General features: G+C 45.4%; 1 protein-coding gene across 4 annotated transcripts; it reads right to left on the bottom strand.

Moving 5' to 3' along the window:
• Positions 1–138: 138 nt before the first annotated feature.
• Positions 139–11390, bottom strand: ETAA1 (ETAA1 activator of ATR kinase). 4 transcript variants are annotated; one of them, XM_077328887.1, is made up of 6 exons: positions 11187–11390; positions 8699–8830; positions 8205–8275; positions 5798–5916; positions 2847–4834; positions 139–1087 (listed from the first exon to the last, which is right to left on the bottom strand). In XM_077328887.1, the coding sequence occupies exons 1-6, from the start codon at positions 11314–11316 to the stop codon at positions 975–977; spliced, it is 2553 nt and encodes an 850-aa protein (XP_077185002.1). In that variant the 5' UTR covers positions 11317–11390; the 3' UTR covers positions 139–974. The 4 variants fall into 4 exon arrangements, with proteins under 4 accessions (XP_077185002.1, XP_077185003.1, XP_077185004.1 ...); XM_077328888.1 differs by lacking the exons at positions 8205–8275; positions 11187–11390 and having other exon boundaries at positions 8699–8817; XM_077328889.1 differs by lacking the exons at positions 8205–8275; positions 8699–8830; positions 11187–11390 and adding an exon at positions 7021–7187.
• Positions 11391–14503: the final 3113 nt, after the last annotated feature.

Raw genomic sequence — 14503 nt, forward strand, 5'->3', positions numbered from 1 at the left:
GATCTACATGGGCTTCTCCACATGACAAGCCACTGTGTGGCAATGAAGTGAGTTACGTTCAAGCAGAACTTATGCCTCATGGGTAGCAAAGCAAGGGTCTCTCCCCATTGTCTAGTGGTAATTCGGAGAAAAGCCTGCTGTATAAGAAGCTGCAATTTTAATCATGATTTACACATCATTGTACATCATTTACAGAGATAAATAAATCCTAGCAAACACTGGGATGGTCTGCTGCATACAAACATTTACAAAAACAGAGAGCACATTCCGTGCTATTGATGTACAAAAGTTAACAATTGGCCTGAGCTGTAGACTGGCGTTATTTGCTACATTAGTGTCACGATTGCCTGTCACAAAGTTTAGAATATGCTTACTGGGACAGAATCTAGGTGACCAAACTGGGGCAGGTAACTTTGCAGTGTGAAAAGATTCCACCCTAATACTGAATTTGGGAAAATCCTGAATAATTTCAATGCAGCCTCAAGCAGGAACTGTTTTGTTTGATAAGGAGTCACAAAACAGCGAAATCAAGGCTTGGATTCCAAATCACTTTTGTGGAAAGAAGTGGAGGTGACATTTTTCATTCCCCCCGCCCCACTCCTGGCTGCTCCTGCAGGGCCTCTCACCAGCATTATTTCAGGAGATATTTGGGGCTGCAGTGGAAAGGGGAAGAGAGAAATGGGGTCAGAAATCCCTTGCATCTGTTGGAATCCTATGTGGGATTATGCTAGACCTGTTTTCCTGAGAACTGGATTACCATTCACAGCTGTAACCAAGTAGTGTTAAAAAACACACCTAATAAACTAAAAAAAGCAGCTTCTTGCTTATAGGTCAACATCATTATTTCCCAAAGGAAGCGACCGGCACAGGGGAAGTGTCACAGACACAACTTCAAAAAGCCTGAAGCTTGTTTAGAGTCTTCCTTGAGATTCTTATGTCAAAGGCTCTCCCATATCCAGATGGACAGATCGCTCTCATGTGGGCGCTGTATTTTTCAGCAAGGCTAGCATCTTGTATTTCCTCCGCTCAAGAGCTTCTTGCTTTTTCCTCGCAATTTCTTCCTGAGAACACTTGCGGCTTTGCTGTTCTGTAAAAGAAGACACCCATTATCAGCTTTGCATGTGAATGGTACAGCTCAGCACAAAGTTAACAAAGCAGCCTTATCTATGGCATTTTAGCTCATCTTCACTCTAAAGAGGTGAGAACAGTCATGCAAAGTCCTCCTTTTATCCCTCATAATGATTCTGTAATCACCTGAAAGCTTGGATGGACTTAGTTTCTTCTAAAGGTATGGAGATTTTTCATTAGCATGGAACATTTATGTGCATATTCTCTAATGGGAGGCAAATTGCCTTTGGGGGTAAGCAGCCTTTTGGGTCCAAGTACCAAAACCCCCACCAGTGTCTACCTGCAAAGATGTTGTTGGGTCAGTCAATGGAAGAGGGAAAGAGGGGGATGGGAAAGGCTTTTTTCTGGCTGGGGGGACAGGACTAATTGACCAATACTTCCATTTCCTCCAAGCAGCAATGTTGCCATTAAACCAGTTTTAAAGAAATAAAATTTTATTCTCACTCTGGATAAATACAGAATGAGAAACCAAAAAAGGAACAAAACCCAACCTTAACAGGTAGGAACTCACAAGTTGAGCTGAACAATAAACATAATGTAAAACTTGTTAAATAGTTATTATGGTGCACAATTAAAAACAGAATAAAAACTTCTTAAAAACTATACCGAACTAACAGCCCATAGAACCAAGGACCAAACGCGTTTCGACCCTTCCGGGTCTTCCTCAGTGGTCAAGATTATAATAATGTGTAAAAGCTTTTTCTGACGCACATGAGATTACACTCTGAGTACAGAACTTAATGATAGCGAAGAGTGGTGACTTTAGGGACATAACATAGGAATTGGTCTCCAAAAAGGATAAAATTTATACATTACAGATCCCACTGAACCATTCAGCTATACATTATAGAGTTCTATATAGGTATATTTACATAGGGAGTGTATTATTATAATCTTGACCACTGAGGAAGACCCAGAAGGGTGGAAACGCGTTTGGTCCTTGGTTCTATGTGCTGTTAGTTCGGTATAGTTTTTAAGAAGTTTTTATTCTGTTTTTAATTGTGCACCATAATAAATATTTAACAAGTTTTACATTATTTTTATTGTTCAGCTCAACTTGTGAGTTCCTAAATACAGAATGAGAACAGATTCCCCCCCCCCCCCCCTGAAGCTGGTTTAGTGGAAGCTTTGCCGCTTTTACATTTCACAGACCTCCCCCCCCCCTTAAGGAAATGCAAAACATACTGGTGGTTCTGATATATAGCTCATGAGTTAGCACAGTTTCAGAGGGCAAGATGGACCACTTCTGCCAGACATTAAGTTGGGGTTAATCGCCAATAACATTGTTGAGTTCGCCCCCCTCCCAGCCATGACAGACTCTTCCTTTGGAATGAGGAAGACTTTGGACAGCTGTCTTGATGCTATTGTTTCAATGGAATCATTAAGAACTGTTTTAATTGCTTTCGATTTTTTTAAATTCCTACTGTAAGTGTTCCAAGTTTAATCTGACTTAATTCTTATCATGCTGTTAACTGCCCCAGGCCGGCTTGCGGGGAGAGGTGGCATATCAATCCAACCAAATAATTAAATAGGAATACAATAATCTTCCCACTGCATCATTGTTTTTGTCTCTTTGCACCAACTGGTGCGACCCTCCCTTTTTCTCCTTGCTATGTTAATTCGATGCAAAATGAAAACTCATCCCTTCGAACTTAAAAAAAAACAAAACAAAACAGGCCACCTACCTCACCACAAAAGCACAGTGCTCAGGAACCTACCTGTTCCCATGTCTGCAACGGAGTCCGAGAAATGCCTCCTAAAAGCGGTCTTGGGGTTTGTTTGTAATGCTGTGCCCAACGGGATGTTCGGCCCATTCTTGCTTTCCCCCAAAGCTAAAGGAGCTCCACCAAAGCTTTCCCCCGTCACGCTGCTGCAATCCGAAACGCGGGCCTGGGAACTACTGGCCTTTCGGAATGCGTATTTTGACTTTTCGTGAGATGCTTGATGACGACGACAAACATCCTGTACCTTCCTGTCATTCCAAGTGACATTCTGACATTGCACGCTATTAGTGTTCAAGCATGCGTCGGACATCAGGACCGATCCGCTTTTGGAAGCTAAGCTTCCGTCAAGCACGAAATTTGACCGATACAGTTTCCCTTGACTGCTGTTCGTGCTCTCGGCTTTAAATGGCAGGCTACTGAGCTGACGGCAGGGCTCTGAAGAATTCTCGCCCTTCGGGGGCATGGCCGTGGTGAGAGGAGCATTCAAAGAGAAGGTCTTCCTGTTCTTCTGGGGCTGCAGGCAATTAGCCAGTCCCTGCTTTGCTACCCGGAAGCCGGGATCCGTCTCCAACCTGGCAGTGCCGACGACCACCAAAGCGGCCTTCACGTTCTCTTTGGCGACGTCTTGGCTCAGAGTATTCCTCTCCACGTCGTCGCACACTTGATACAACAAGTCGTCATCTTCGCAGCCTGCGTCCCAAAGGCTCTCTGATTTGCGGAACAGGTCTAAAACCTTGTCCGAGATTCGAGGCTCATCCCAGTCACCGAACGTCGAAGCTTGTTTCTTGGGTAACCCTGCTAGGAGGTGATGGGAAGAGGCGTGGCTAGCCAGCTCCTGCTGGTCACTGGGCTTTGAGTTAGGAAAAAGAGAAGAAGGTTCACAGTAAATACTGGATTTTCCGGTCAGTGGTTTAAGGTTAGGATGTACTGAAATAGAAGCAGTTTTCTTCCCAGGGAGGTTTGCACTTTTAAGCTGAGTAAACCCTTCCGTTACACTCTTATTTTCGAGTTTCCCTGTAATGGAATTATACCCAGGAATCCGGTTCTGGCTTCTTCTGGAACAGTTTTTTAAAGGGGAGCGGCTCTGCGAAGGAAGAGGCCTCGTGGACCCTAACTCACAGCCTGGCTTTGGAATTGCAAGCGACGTCATGACATCATTCAAGGACTTCGGAAAGGAGCAATGACCACTGTGAGGTCTGCCCGAATTTATCCTTCTTTCCTTCGCTTTACAGCTTTCCTGAACGGCACTGGGAGAGGCGCTTTGCGGAGTGCGGATCAGTTCCGGGTTCTGAGTAATCTGCATTACAAATGAATCGTCTGACAAGAGGTCAGCGTCCCAATCTTCAAAGTCATCACCGACAACGTTACCGGAGACAGCCGGTTCTGTCTTAGAAACGGCCGCTCTTTGCGGTTCTGTCTTAGAAATAACGGCACTTTGAATGGTTTGTTGAAACACCGTTCTGGCTTTTTCAGCTGTAGGAACCCCCCTGTGGTTTGAAGCAGCTGAACCATGTGTCTGAGGTTTGCCTGTGGCCACAGATCCATGTGCGCCTCCTGCTGCTTCCTCTGGAATGTGCTCTTCCACCAACAAGGCGTTTTGGCTATTGTGCGAACCGCCGTTTGAAGAACCCTGGCTCAACTTACCGCTGCATTTGGTCGGAGTGCAATCGAAAAGGGCATTCAGTACTACTTCAGCATCAAAATCAACAGGCCTCTGGCCACTACCTTCACAGGTCTCAGTGTTCTCCTTAACAGCTCCCAAGAGTGAGGTCACATCAGCCTGGGGAGGTTCTCCAGGGAGGTGCTGAGGATCTTCCACCTGTGCATCACCTTGGTATGTGACCGACAACTTTGCCTCTGACAGCAACTGGGCCGCATTAGGGTGAGGAGCATCTTGCTGCTGGATGGCCTCGGTCAGGTTTTTATCAAACTGTTTCGCTAGTTTCATAAGCTCCTCCTCTTTGTTTTTCAGCCGAAGACCTCTACATGAAAAATAAGCAGAGGAAGTGGGGGCAAAGTTAAGAAGGTGCCTTGCAAGCAACCTGTTCATAGGCTTTATGGTCACTGAAAGGGGTGTCCTTTTCAGACTGCAATTCTAGTGTAAAGTTTCTGATTATTGGTCCTGTAACCCGGTGGTCCCGGGTCCCCGCCCCCCCTGCAGTAAGAAACTTCCCAGACCGCAAGCTTGCGGCCCGGCAAGCTTCTTACTGTGGGAGGGGGGGAAGAGGGAAGCAGGGTCGCGCATATGCCATGCACGGCTGAAAATGCGCATGAGCAGCGGCCGGGCAATCGCCCTCCCTGGTACAACCGGTCCCCAGCCTGGAAAAGGTTGGGGGCCACTACTGTAACCAACAGGATGTTCCCCTGACACAAATGGTTTGAACATGTCTAGTCATCTGGTTTTTCTGGGAAGACGTTACCACTCCTATCGATTTTGTATTAGAATGTTCACTGATTTTTGAGGATGCTTATAGACGTTCAGACTATCTGACCATCTCTTGGAGGCTAACCGATGCTCAATGAAAATAGACCCTCCATCCATATTTCAACCATGGAAGCTACAAGCCCACCTCCAGGAAACCAACAGATCAAGGACCTTGGAATTCTAGCAATATTTGAACATGTGGCATAGAGACAGAGATTGCATATAACTTATTTTTAGATATTGGAAATGGCTTATAGAAACTTATGCTAGATCCACCACTACTGTAATGACTGTCTTATTTTTATATGGGTTTTAAAAATTAAATCTTATTTAGTTGATAGGTTTTAGGACCTCCCCCTTCCCCCCGTTTTTAAAAAGCAAAGAACAGCAGCAACGTAATTCAAATAAGGCACTGACTTTCCTTACATTGGTTAAACAAATTCCAAAGCAGTATGCTTCCCTTTTTCAAGTCCATTTGTTGTTTTCAAAGATCTTTATTCTGCATGGCTTCCCGACATACCTGGTGCTATTTAGTTTAGTTCTAGATCTCGCTTTTGCTATTTCTGGAGTACATGGAATTGCATTGTCCCCAATCCACATCCCGAGAAGTGATCCGTCGCAACAGGAAGGTTTTTCCTCCTGAAGAACAATAAACATTAGAACTTGTAAACATCATTAGATGTGCACAGAAATCATTACTAACCTTGGTCTGGGCCAGCCTGGTGAGACATATTATGCCATTACACTGACATTCCCACTTCAAGAGGCTTAAAATAATGATGATGTCATCCGTTCAGTCGTGTCCGACCCTCGGCGATTCTGTAGGAAAGTCTCCGCCATATCTTTCTATGACTGCTTCTTTTAGTTGGTTCAAGGTCATCCCTGTATCGGCTTTGATCGTGTCAAGCCAGCAGATCCTTTGGCCACCACGTTTCCTTTTGCCGCTGACCATGCCGAGCATTAATTATTTTTCTAGCAAGTTTGATCACATGTGTCAAAAATCAGTGAGCTTTAGCCGTAACATCTTCCCTTCTAATGACATAGTTGGTTTGCTCCTCTCTAAAACTATCTTGTTGGTAACTCTGGCTGTCCATGGTATTCCCAGCATTAATTTCCAACACCATAATTCAAAAGCATCTATTTTACTTCTATTGCCCTTCTTCAGGGTCCAGCTTTCGCATCCATAGTTTTTTTTATGGGGAAGATGGCTTTGTCTTAAAATAGGCATGTCAAATAACAAGCCACAAACTGGTGGCTAGTATATTAACAGTAAGTAAGCAACTCTACGTTGTAATTACCAGAGTAGCTCTGAGCTTTTAGGGTTTTTGCTCTGCCAATCACTGAAACTTAGCCTTTGTGTTATTTCTTGTTAGGGAAAAAGAGGAGGAGGAGGAGGAGGAGTTGGTTCTTATAAGCTGCTTTTCTCTCCCCGAAGGTGACTCAAAGCAGCTTACAGTTGCCTTCCCTTTCTTCCCCCCACAACAGACACCCTTTGACTTGGGTGAGGCTGAGAGAGCCCTGATATTACCACTCAGTTAGAACAGCTTTATCAGTGCTGTTGCGAGCCCAAGGTCACCCAGCTAGCTGCATGTGGGGGAACGTGGAATCAAACCCGGCTCACCGGATTAGAAATCCACACTCCTAACCACTACACCAAACTGGAAGAGCCATGAGTGGCATGTCAAAGACCTATATGTAGCTCTCAAGGCACAGAGTGAGTATCATTGCTTTAAATAACATTACATCTTATGCAGGGAGATTTTTTTGAAAAATGTTCTCTCTTGATCTTGTAGAGTGCTCCACTTCCTGCTTGGTGACATCTAGAAAGTCTGCAGGAACAGTCTGCTAGAAGCTGCCTCTGAAGCTTTCCGCCTTATTCAACATGCTGTTTCACTTCCTTGGATACTTGATGTTGCACTTAACAGGAAAGTCCGTGCAACACCATGATCTGCAAAGACACCCTCTTAAAAGAGCATGAGATGCCTTCATGCCAGTAATTTCAAGCACGACTATCAACATGGAGATGGCCAAAATACCCAAACACAGATTCAATGTAGCATCACATCCTGCAGGAATACCACACAAATATTTACAACTCCTCCCAAAAAAGCATGCCAAATTATCAAAAATGTACAAAGTGGGAAGCAAAGGATTTAGCACTTTGATGGCATGAAATACAGATCCCCAACCAACTCCATCACCACGTGAAAGATATCTGCACAGGATTAAATCCAGCATCTAGATTGGACCTGATATTTCTGTATAACAGAACACATTTGTACCAAAAATACATAATACTGAAGGTACTGAAGGTACCAAAAATACATAAAACAGTAAACATTGGTTTACTGTTTGCAACAAGTTGCATAACCTTTCTTTGTATAACTGGCAGATGGCAGATGCCCTAAAAACTAAGAAATGCCCATCAAAAACACTCCAACACCAGGTTATTATAAAAATTAATGCATTAAAAATGTATAATTTTAGCCAGCCAAACAAATTATAGTTAAATGGGATCTAAGTTCACTTAAGAGCCAGTTTGGTGTAGTGGTTAGGAGTATGGACTTCTAATCTGGCATGCCGCGTTCGATTCTGCGCTCCCCCACATGCAGCCAGCTGGGTGACCTTGGGCTCGCCACGGCACTGATAAAACTGTTCTGACCGAGCAGTGATATCAGGGCTCTCTCACCCTCACCCACCTCACAGGGTATCTGTTGTGGGGAGAAGAAAGGGAAGGCGACTGTAAGCTGCTTTGAGCCTCCTTCGGGTAGAGAAAAGCAGCATATAAGAACCAACTCTTCTTCTTCTTCTAAATCTTTCTGGAAATTAGAAATTTGAGCATTTTACAAAACAAATTACAGTGTACATCTTACTAGTCTCAAGTATTATTACAGAGTCAATTGCTCCCCTGAACTGATCATAATTACCTGTGGAGCAATCCTATTAACAATTTCTGAAATTTCAACCATAGGCCGACCAGCGGTTTGCTTCTTTTTGTCTGAAAGAGAAAAGGCTTTCTAGAAATTGACAGACACAAGATGGGCATTTCCCGGACCCAGTCCAACAAAACAGTATTTATTTGAGTAGAATTCCTAGTCTTAGGGAAGAGACCTACACAGGTCTAGAAATAAGTCTCATGGGGCTTACTCCCAAGAAAAAGTCCTTAGGACTGCAATCCTAAAGTGAAGGAAATTTAAACCTAGTACTATAAAAGGCCAGCCAGAACAGTGCATGGCTGAGAGAGGTGGTGCAAGATGGGGGATTGTGGTGACAGCTGTGCCATGGGATCGCAAAGAGTCAGACATGACAACAAGAACTATAGAAATGGCATTTAAGATAAGCATACTTTTACCACAAGTGACCAAACAATTACTTCTTGAAAAGAAAACTTTAAATTAGGGAGTATAATGCATCCAGTTACCTAACTTATATGCTATTGGTGATTGAGGATCCCAGAAGATCTCTTGCTGGAGGTCAGTTTCATTAGCAGGTGAACTGAATGTTGGTAGGCAGGTCCTAGAAGGTCTCTTTGGAGTCTTGCATGAACATATTGCTGGGAAAAAGATAAAAAGGATTTTGTTAAAAAAAAAAAAACATAAGCAAGATTGAACAAAATGGTGGTATGGCAGGAAGTAGAACATTTTTAGCATGATAAATTTTAATAATTTTTTCAGTATTTGGTATACTGGTTAAGAGCAGCGGCTTCTACTCTGGCTAACATGATTTGATTCCTCACTCCTCCACATGAAGCCAGCTGGGTGACCTTGGGCTAGTCATGGTCCTGTTATAACAATTTCTCTTGTAGCTCTCTCAGCCTCACCTACCTCACAAGGTGTCTGTTAAGCAGAGAGGAAGGAAAGCCGATCATAAGCCGCTTTGAGACTCCTTTGGCTAGTGAAAAGCAGGGTATAAAAACCAACTCTTCTTTTGTTTACTGAACATTGGTTTTCAATGTTTTAAACCACTCCAAGAGTGTAAACCACACAATCAATAAACTGAATATAATAATTTAACAACAGACAATAAACTAGCTGTAGGAGCTGATTTTAGGTTTATTGCTGACTACTTCATAGTTGTGTTAAGTATAACACATGGGGGAGAAATGTCATACGCTTTATTCCTTATTTAAAATAAACGAACCCATGAGAAAAGCCACATGAATTTCAATATGGGAAATATTTTTAATAGGAAGTCATATAGGGATGGAGCCAAAGGGAGGAGAAGTTTTGTGAAAATGATCCCCTCCCCTTTCTTCAGCAGCTCCTTCCTGTTGTGCCCTCCCCAAATCTACTTGCAAATTGTTTATGCAAGCTAAGCACTACCAAAGGGGGGGCTAGGGAGGGCCTTCCAGAATACCAGAGCATTCAGAATGGGGTGAGGATTGTTGCAACATGAAAGGAGGTGTCAGCACAACTCACAAAACCTGTAAAAGTGAAGTAATTTCTACCAAGTCCACCTTTCTTGCCAGTCTCCCTATCTCATTCTATAACTCACTATCCTGGACAATCCTAACCCTTAGCCCAGCCTTTCTCAAGTTTTTTGCCATTGAGAAACCCCTGAAACATTCTTCAGGCTTTGAGAAACCCCAGAAGTGGTGCAAACATGCAGAATATGGTCAGGAAGCAGAGCTGTGTACACGCCCACCCAGGGCCCCTCCCCTTCCCACCTCCTCCAGGCCCACAGCTGGCTATTCTGGGAAGGAGGGGGAATGTTGGCATGGCCATATATGGTCATATCACCTGATAAATGTTTTGATAAATCTTTAAAAATATGTTAAAATTTAACTTCTACCCATTGGGAAAGCCTCCCAGGGCCATCAAGAACCCCCAGGATTTCACAAAGCACTGGTTGGGAAAGCTTGCCGTAGTCGCAACCTCTCCAGAAAGGAAAAAGGCAGAACAGGGAGTTATAAAAGGGGAAGGTACTAAAAAACTACTCAGAGGTATACCAGATCCAACTTGCTACCATCATTATAATGCTGGCTGTTATAACATTATAGCCAGGCCTGGTTTATCCATGTAGCACATGCTACATGCCCTGCACTTTCATGAGCCTTGGCACAGTGCCTTCACCTCCATGGAGCTACAGGTCCTGCAAACCCTTAAACCACTCCCAATTATAGTACTAATCATTTTATGCCACAAGACAGAATGACGAAGTCACGCTTTGGATCTGAAGCAGAGCAGAAGTTTCAAACTGGAGTCTTCCAGTCAAGCTCCTGTGCTGGCAGATGGGAACTCTCCAGTTTGCAACCAGAGCATCCTGAGTGGTGCACCTCTCAGGATGCTCTCCAGCTCCTTTATTAGTTCCCATGGGGACCAACCAGCCTGCTTGCCTTATGTAGGGCACGGCCGATCCCAAGCAACACATTCTCGAGCTGGATAGGGTGGCCGATGGGGTTCCTCCTCTCTTGTGCTTAGGAAAACTACTAGGGCATCATTGTCAATACACGTGGATATTTTATTATCCGTTGCCCTTTTTACGCTGCTCGAGCAAGCTAAGCACTACCAAAGGAAACAGACGTCCCTTAGGACAGGGGTAGTCAACCTGTGGTCCTCCAGATGTCCATGGACTACAATTCCCATGAGCCCCTGCCAGGGGCTCATGGGAATTGTAGTCCATGGACATCTGGAGGACCACAGGTTGCCTACCCCTGCCTTAGGAGTCCATTCCCTCGGGGAGGGGGGGTGTATAGAAGGCTGCCATATTAAGGCAAAATTTGGGGGTGGGGGCGGAGCAAAGGAAAAAGCAACGGATCCCTTCTCTGGGATCGCTTCCCACGGGCCACTTTCTGCAAACGAGCCGCGTTGCGTCTCATGCAACTGACTTCCGAAGTCGGAGCGCTCGCAGGGGCCCCGGTGCGAATCAGCCCCCTGGGACATGGGGGGGGGGGAGAAAAGACCCCTCACCCTCCCCTCTGCCTCGGGGGCTCCCTCCGTCTGCAGCCTTCCGCCTGCTGCTCCGCTTGGCAGGACTCTTAAGCCGGGGCTCCTCCTCAGGCGCCGCTGCAAGAGCATCCTTCCGCCGCTTGCTCGCCATGGCAGCCGGGGCTCGTCGTTCAGCCCGCTCGCCGCGCCGCCATCTTGCCCGGCTTCGCTAAACGGCCGCCCATTGGCCCCCGCCGGCTCTCCGAGCGCGCTGATTGGCCGCTTTAAGCCAAGGAACCCGTGCGCCGGCGCGAGGACGGGGGAGGGGTTTTGGTTGCAACCTTGCAAAGGTGGAGAGATTGTCGCGGCGGAAGAGGACGGGTGGCCCGGGTTGCCAGCTCCCGGTCGGGGGAACCCTGGAGACTGAGTTCCGTTGTCGTTGAGTAAATGAATGTGGTGCATGGAGCCATCGGACGCGAGGGAAGAAGGAACTCGTGCGCTTTAGATGAATGTGTTAAACGGGACATTTTTTTAGGGAATGCATCCTTTTGGGTATTGCTGCATCACTGTACAAGTGCCATCTGGGGAAATTCCGTGGAAGCAGCGTCCCTTGGACTTGGTCGGCGTCTCTGGTCATCTGAAAGCCAGGGACGGCAGAACCGCAGCTTGGGGTGGTTTTCCTCAGCATGACGGATTGCAGTCCTAAACAAGCTTTCCTGGGTGCAAACTACAGCGAGCAGCCCTACTAAGGCTTGCATACTCAGTCCTGATCTAAGTGTGCGAGAACGCATGTCTGAGCATCTGGGCATGCATTACTAATTCGCTAGGAATTTATAATCGAGGCTTGTGCCGCAATGGTATTTATTAATTACTTTAGAACAGGAATTCCAAACCAGGGGTCCATGGGACCTCTGAAGTGTGATATTGGTAGGGGGATGAGGTCCAGGCTGCCTTCTCAACTCCTTTCCAGTCTACATGAGGTAGAGCCCCAAAAGGAGGGCCAAGGGTGTGGGTAGTCTGGGGTCTTTTTTGAACCTGATGGGAATGATCTGGGGGTGTGGCCAGCTGAACACTTCCGAGGGTCCTTAAAGTCTGAATCTTTTTTTTCAGGTGCTCCTTCATGGTTAAAAGTTTGAAAAAGCCTGCTTCAGATATTAATACCCTGCTTTACGGTCCAACGGGGGCCTAACGCAGCTTACAACATCCTTACTGCTTTCATTTTTATCCTTACAACCACCATATAAAATCAGAGTCCAGTAGCACCTTGAAGACCAACAAAGATTTATTCAAGGCGTGAGCTTTCGAGTGCAAGCACTCTTCCTCAGACACCCTATGAGGTAGATTAAGGCTAAGAGAGAGAGAGAGAGACTAGTCTGAAGTCACCTAGTGAGCTTCCGTAGCATAGTGCAGGTTCAAACCTGGGTGTCCAAAATCCTAGTTCAGTATGCTGATGACTGCACCACAATGGCTGTTTCGCTTTTAAGCAAATGTTGGCAATTTTTTTTTTTAATTACATCTTCGAGTGTATAGACCTCCTCTCTGCTGAAGCGGACTCATATGTAAAAACAGCTTAAATATCAGTTAAACATCTTTAAAACATTTCTAAAAACTGCCTATTAGTGTGGAACCAGAACCCAGGGTGCAGATACAACACAGGAGGGAGGACAATATGGTGTTGATGTTAACTTTACTGGCCTCAACCATAGGCCTGGTGGAAGAGCTCTCTCTGTTTTACAGGCACTGCAGAACTCTGTGAGCTCTGACAGGGCCCTGATGTTTTCTGGGAGCTCATTCCACCAAGCGGGAGCCAAAGCGGAGAAGGCCCTGGCTATGGTTAAGGCCAGCCAGATTTCTCTGGCTGTGGACCACTGCCTGGTTAGTACTGGCTGAGTGCAAGGCCTTTTTCCTTTTCCTGAAAGAAGCTGAGCTGTTTAGTTCCCTGGGCAGCTGAAGATTCTGCGTCACCATCCCAGGAAGACCAGTCAGTGTCAAAAGCTTTCCCTACTATGATGTATTATGGAAGGATTTAGTGCCTCATTAAACCAACCCAGTCTTTTAACAGGATTTTACATCCTGCATTGAAGAGGGGCGTTTCCTTGTGAATAGATTTGTTCTGTTGTATGATACAGAGAATTTCTTCAGGGCATAGCAAAGGGCAGAGCGGTAAAATTACAACAGGAAGAGGCTCTGCTGTGCTTTTATCTCATCTGAAGAAGAACAGAGTCCCCTAATGGTGACTTGGAAGACCGTCCAACACAATTAGAATCGAGTAGCACCTTTAAGGTCAATAAAGATTTGTTCAAGGTGTGAGCTTTTGAGTGCAAGCGAGGATCCCCAAGGAATGAGTCAGCATCGCCACTGTGCTGTGCACCATGAACTCAGAAGCTCTTTCCCGATCAGTTACTGCCCCCACCAGTATCTAATTAAAGCTAGAATTTCTTGATCCAGTTTATACACATTTACATGGAGTCTGATTTACCATTTTTGTTGCCTTCTTATAGCCCTTCACAATCCGTTTTGGTTTTTGTTGTTGTTAGGTGCAAAGTCGTGTCCGACCCATCGCGAGCCCATGGACAATGATCCTCCAGGCCTTCCTGCCTTCTACCGTTCCCCGGAGTCCATTTAAGTTTGCACCTACTTCTTCAGTTACTCCATCCAGCCACCTTATTCTCTGTCGTCCCCTTCTTCTTTTGCCCTCGATCGCTCCCAGCATTAGGCTCTTCTCCAGGGAATCCTTCCTTCTCATGAGGTGGCCAAAGTATTTGAGTCCCATCTTCAGGATCTGTCCTTCTAAGGAGCAGTCAGGGCTGATCTCCTCTAGGACTGACCGGTTTGTTCGCCTTGCAGTCCAAAGGACTCGCAAGAGTCTTCTCCAGCACCACAGTTCAAAAGCCTCAATTCTTTGACGCTCGGCCTTCCTTATGGTCCAACTTTCGCAGCCATACATTGCAATTGGAAATACCATAGCCTTGACTAAACGCCCTTTTGTTGGCAGGGTGATGTCTCTGCTTTTTAGGATGCTGTCTAGATTTGCCATAGCTTACCTCCACAGGAGCAAGCGTCTTTTAATTTCTTTGCTGCAGTCCCGTTTTGGTTTTACCATCCTTAATAATCTCGTGTTATCTGCAAACCTGGCCACTTTGCTGCTCACCCCTATTGCAAGCTAGATTATTTACTAACAAACTAAATAGGACAAATTCAGATGGGTAGCCATGTTGGTCTGAAGTAGCACATTAAAAAAGATAGGACAAGTAATAGATCCAAGAAAGACCCACAGCTTATTTCCTCCAGTGTGTGAATGGTCCATTAATTTCTACCTGCAGCCAGTTATGATTCATAAATGGAACTGTTCTTTTCTC

Source organism: Paroedura picta, chromosome 3 (genome assembly GCF_049243985.1).
Source record: "Paroedura picta isolate Pp20150507F chromosome 3, Ppicta_v3.0, whole genome shotgun sequence".
Taxonomy (NCBI): Eukaryota; Metazoa; Chordata; class Lepidosauria; order Squamata; family Gekkonidae; genus Paroedura; species Paroedura picta.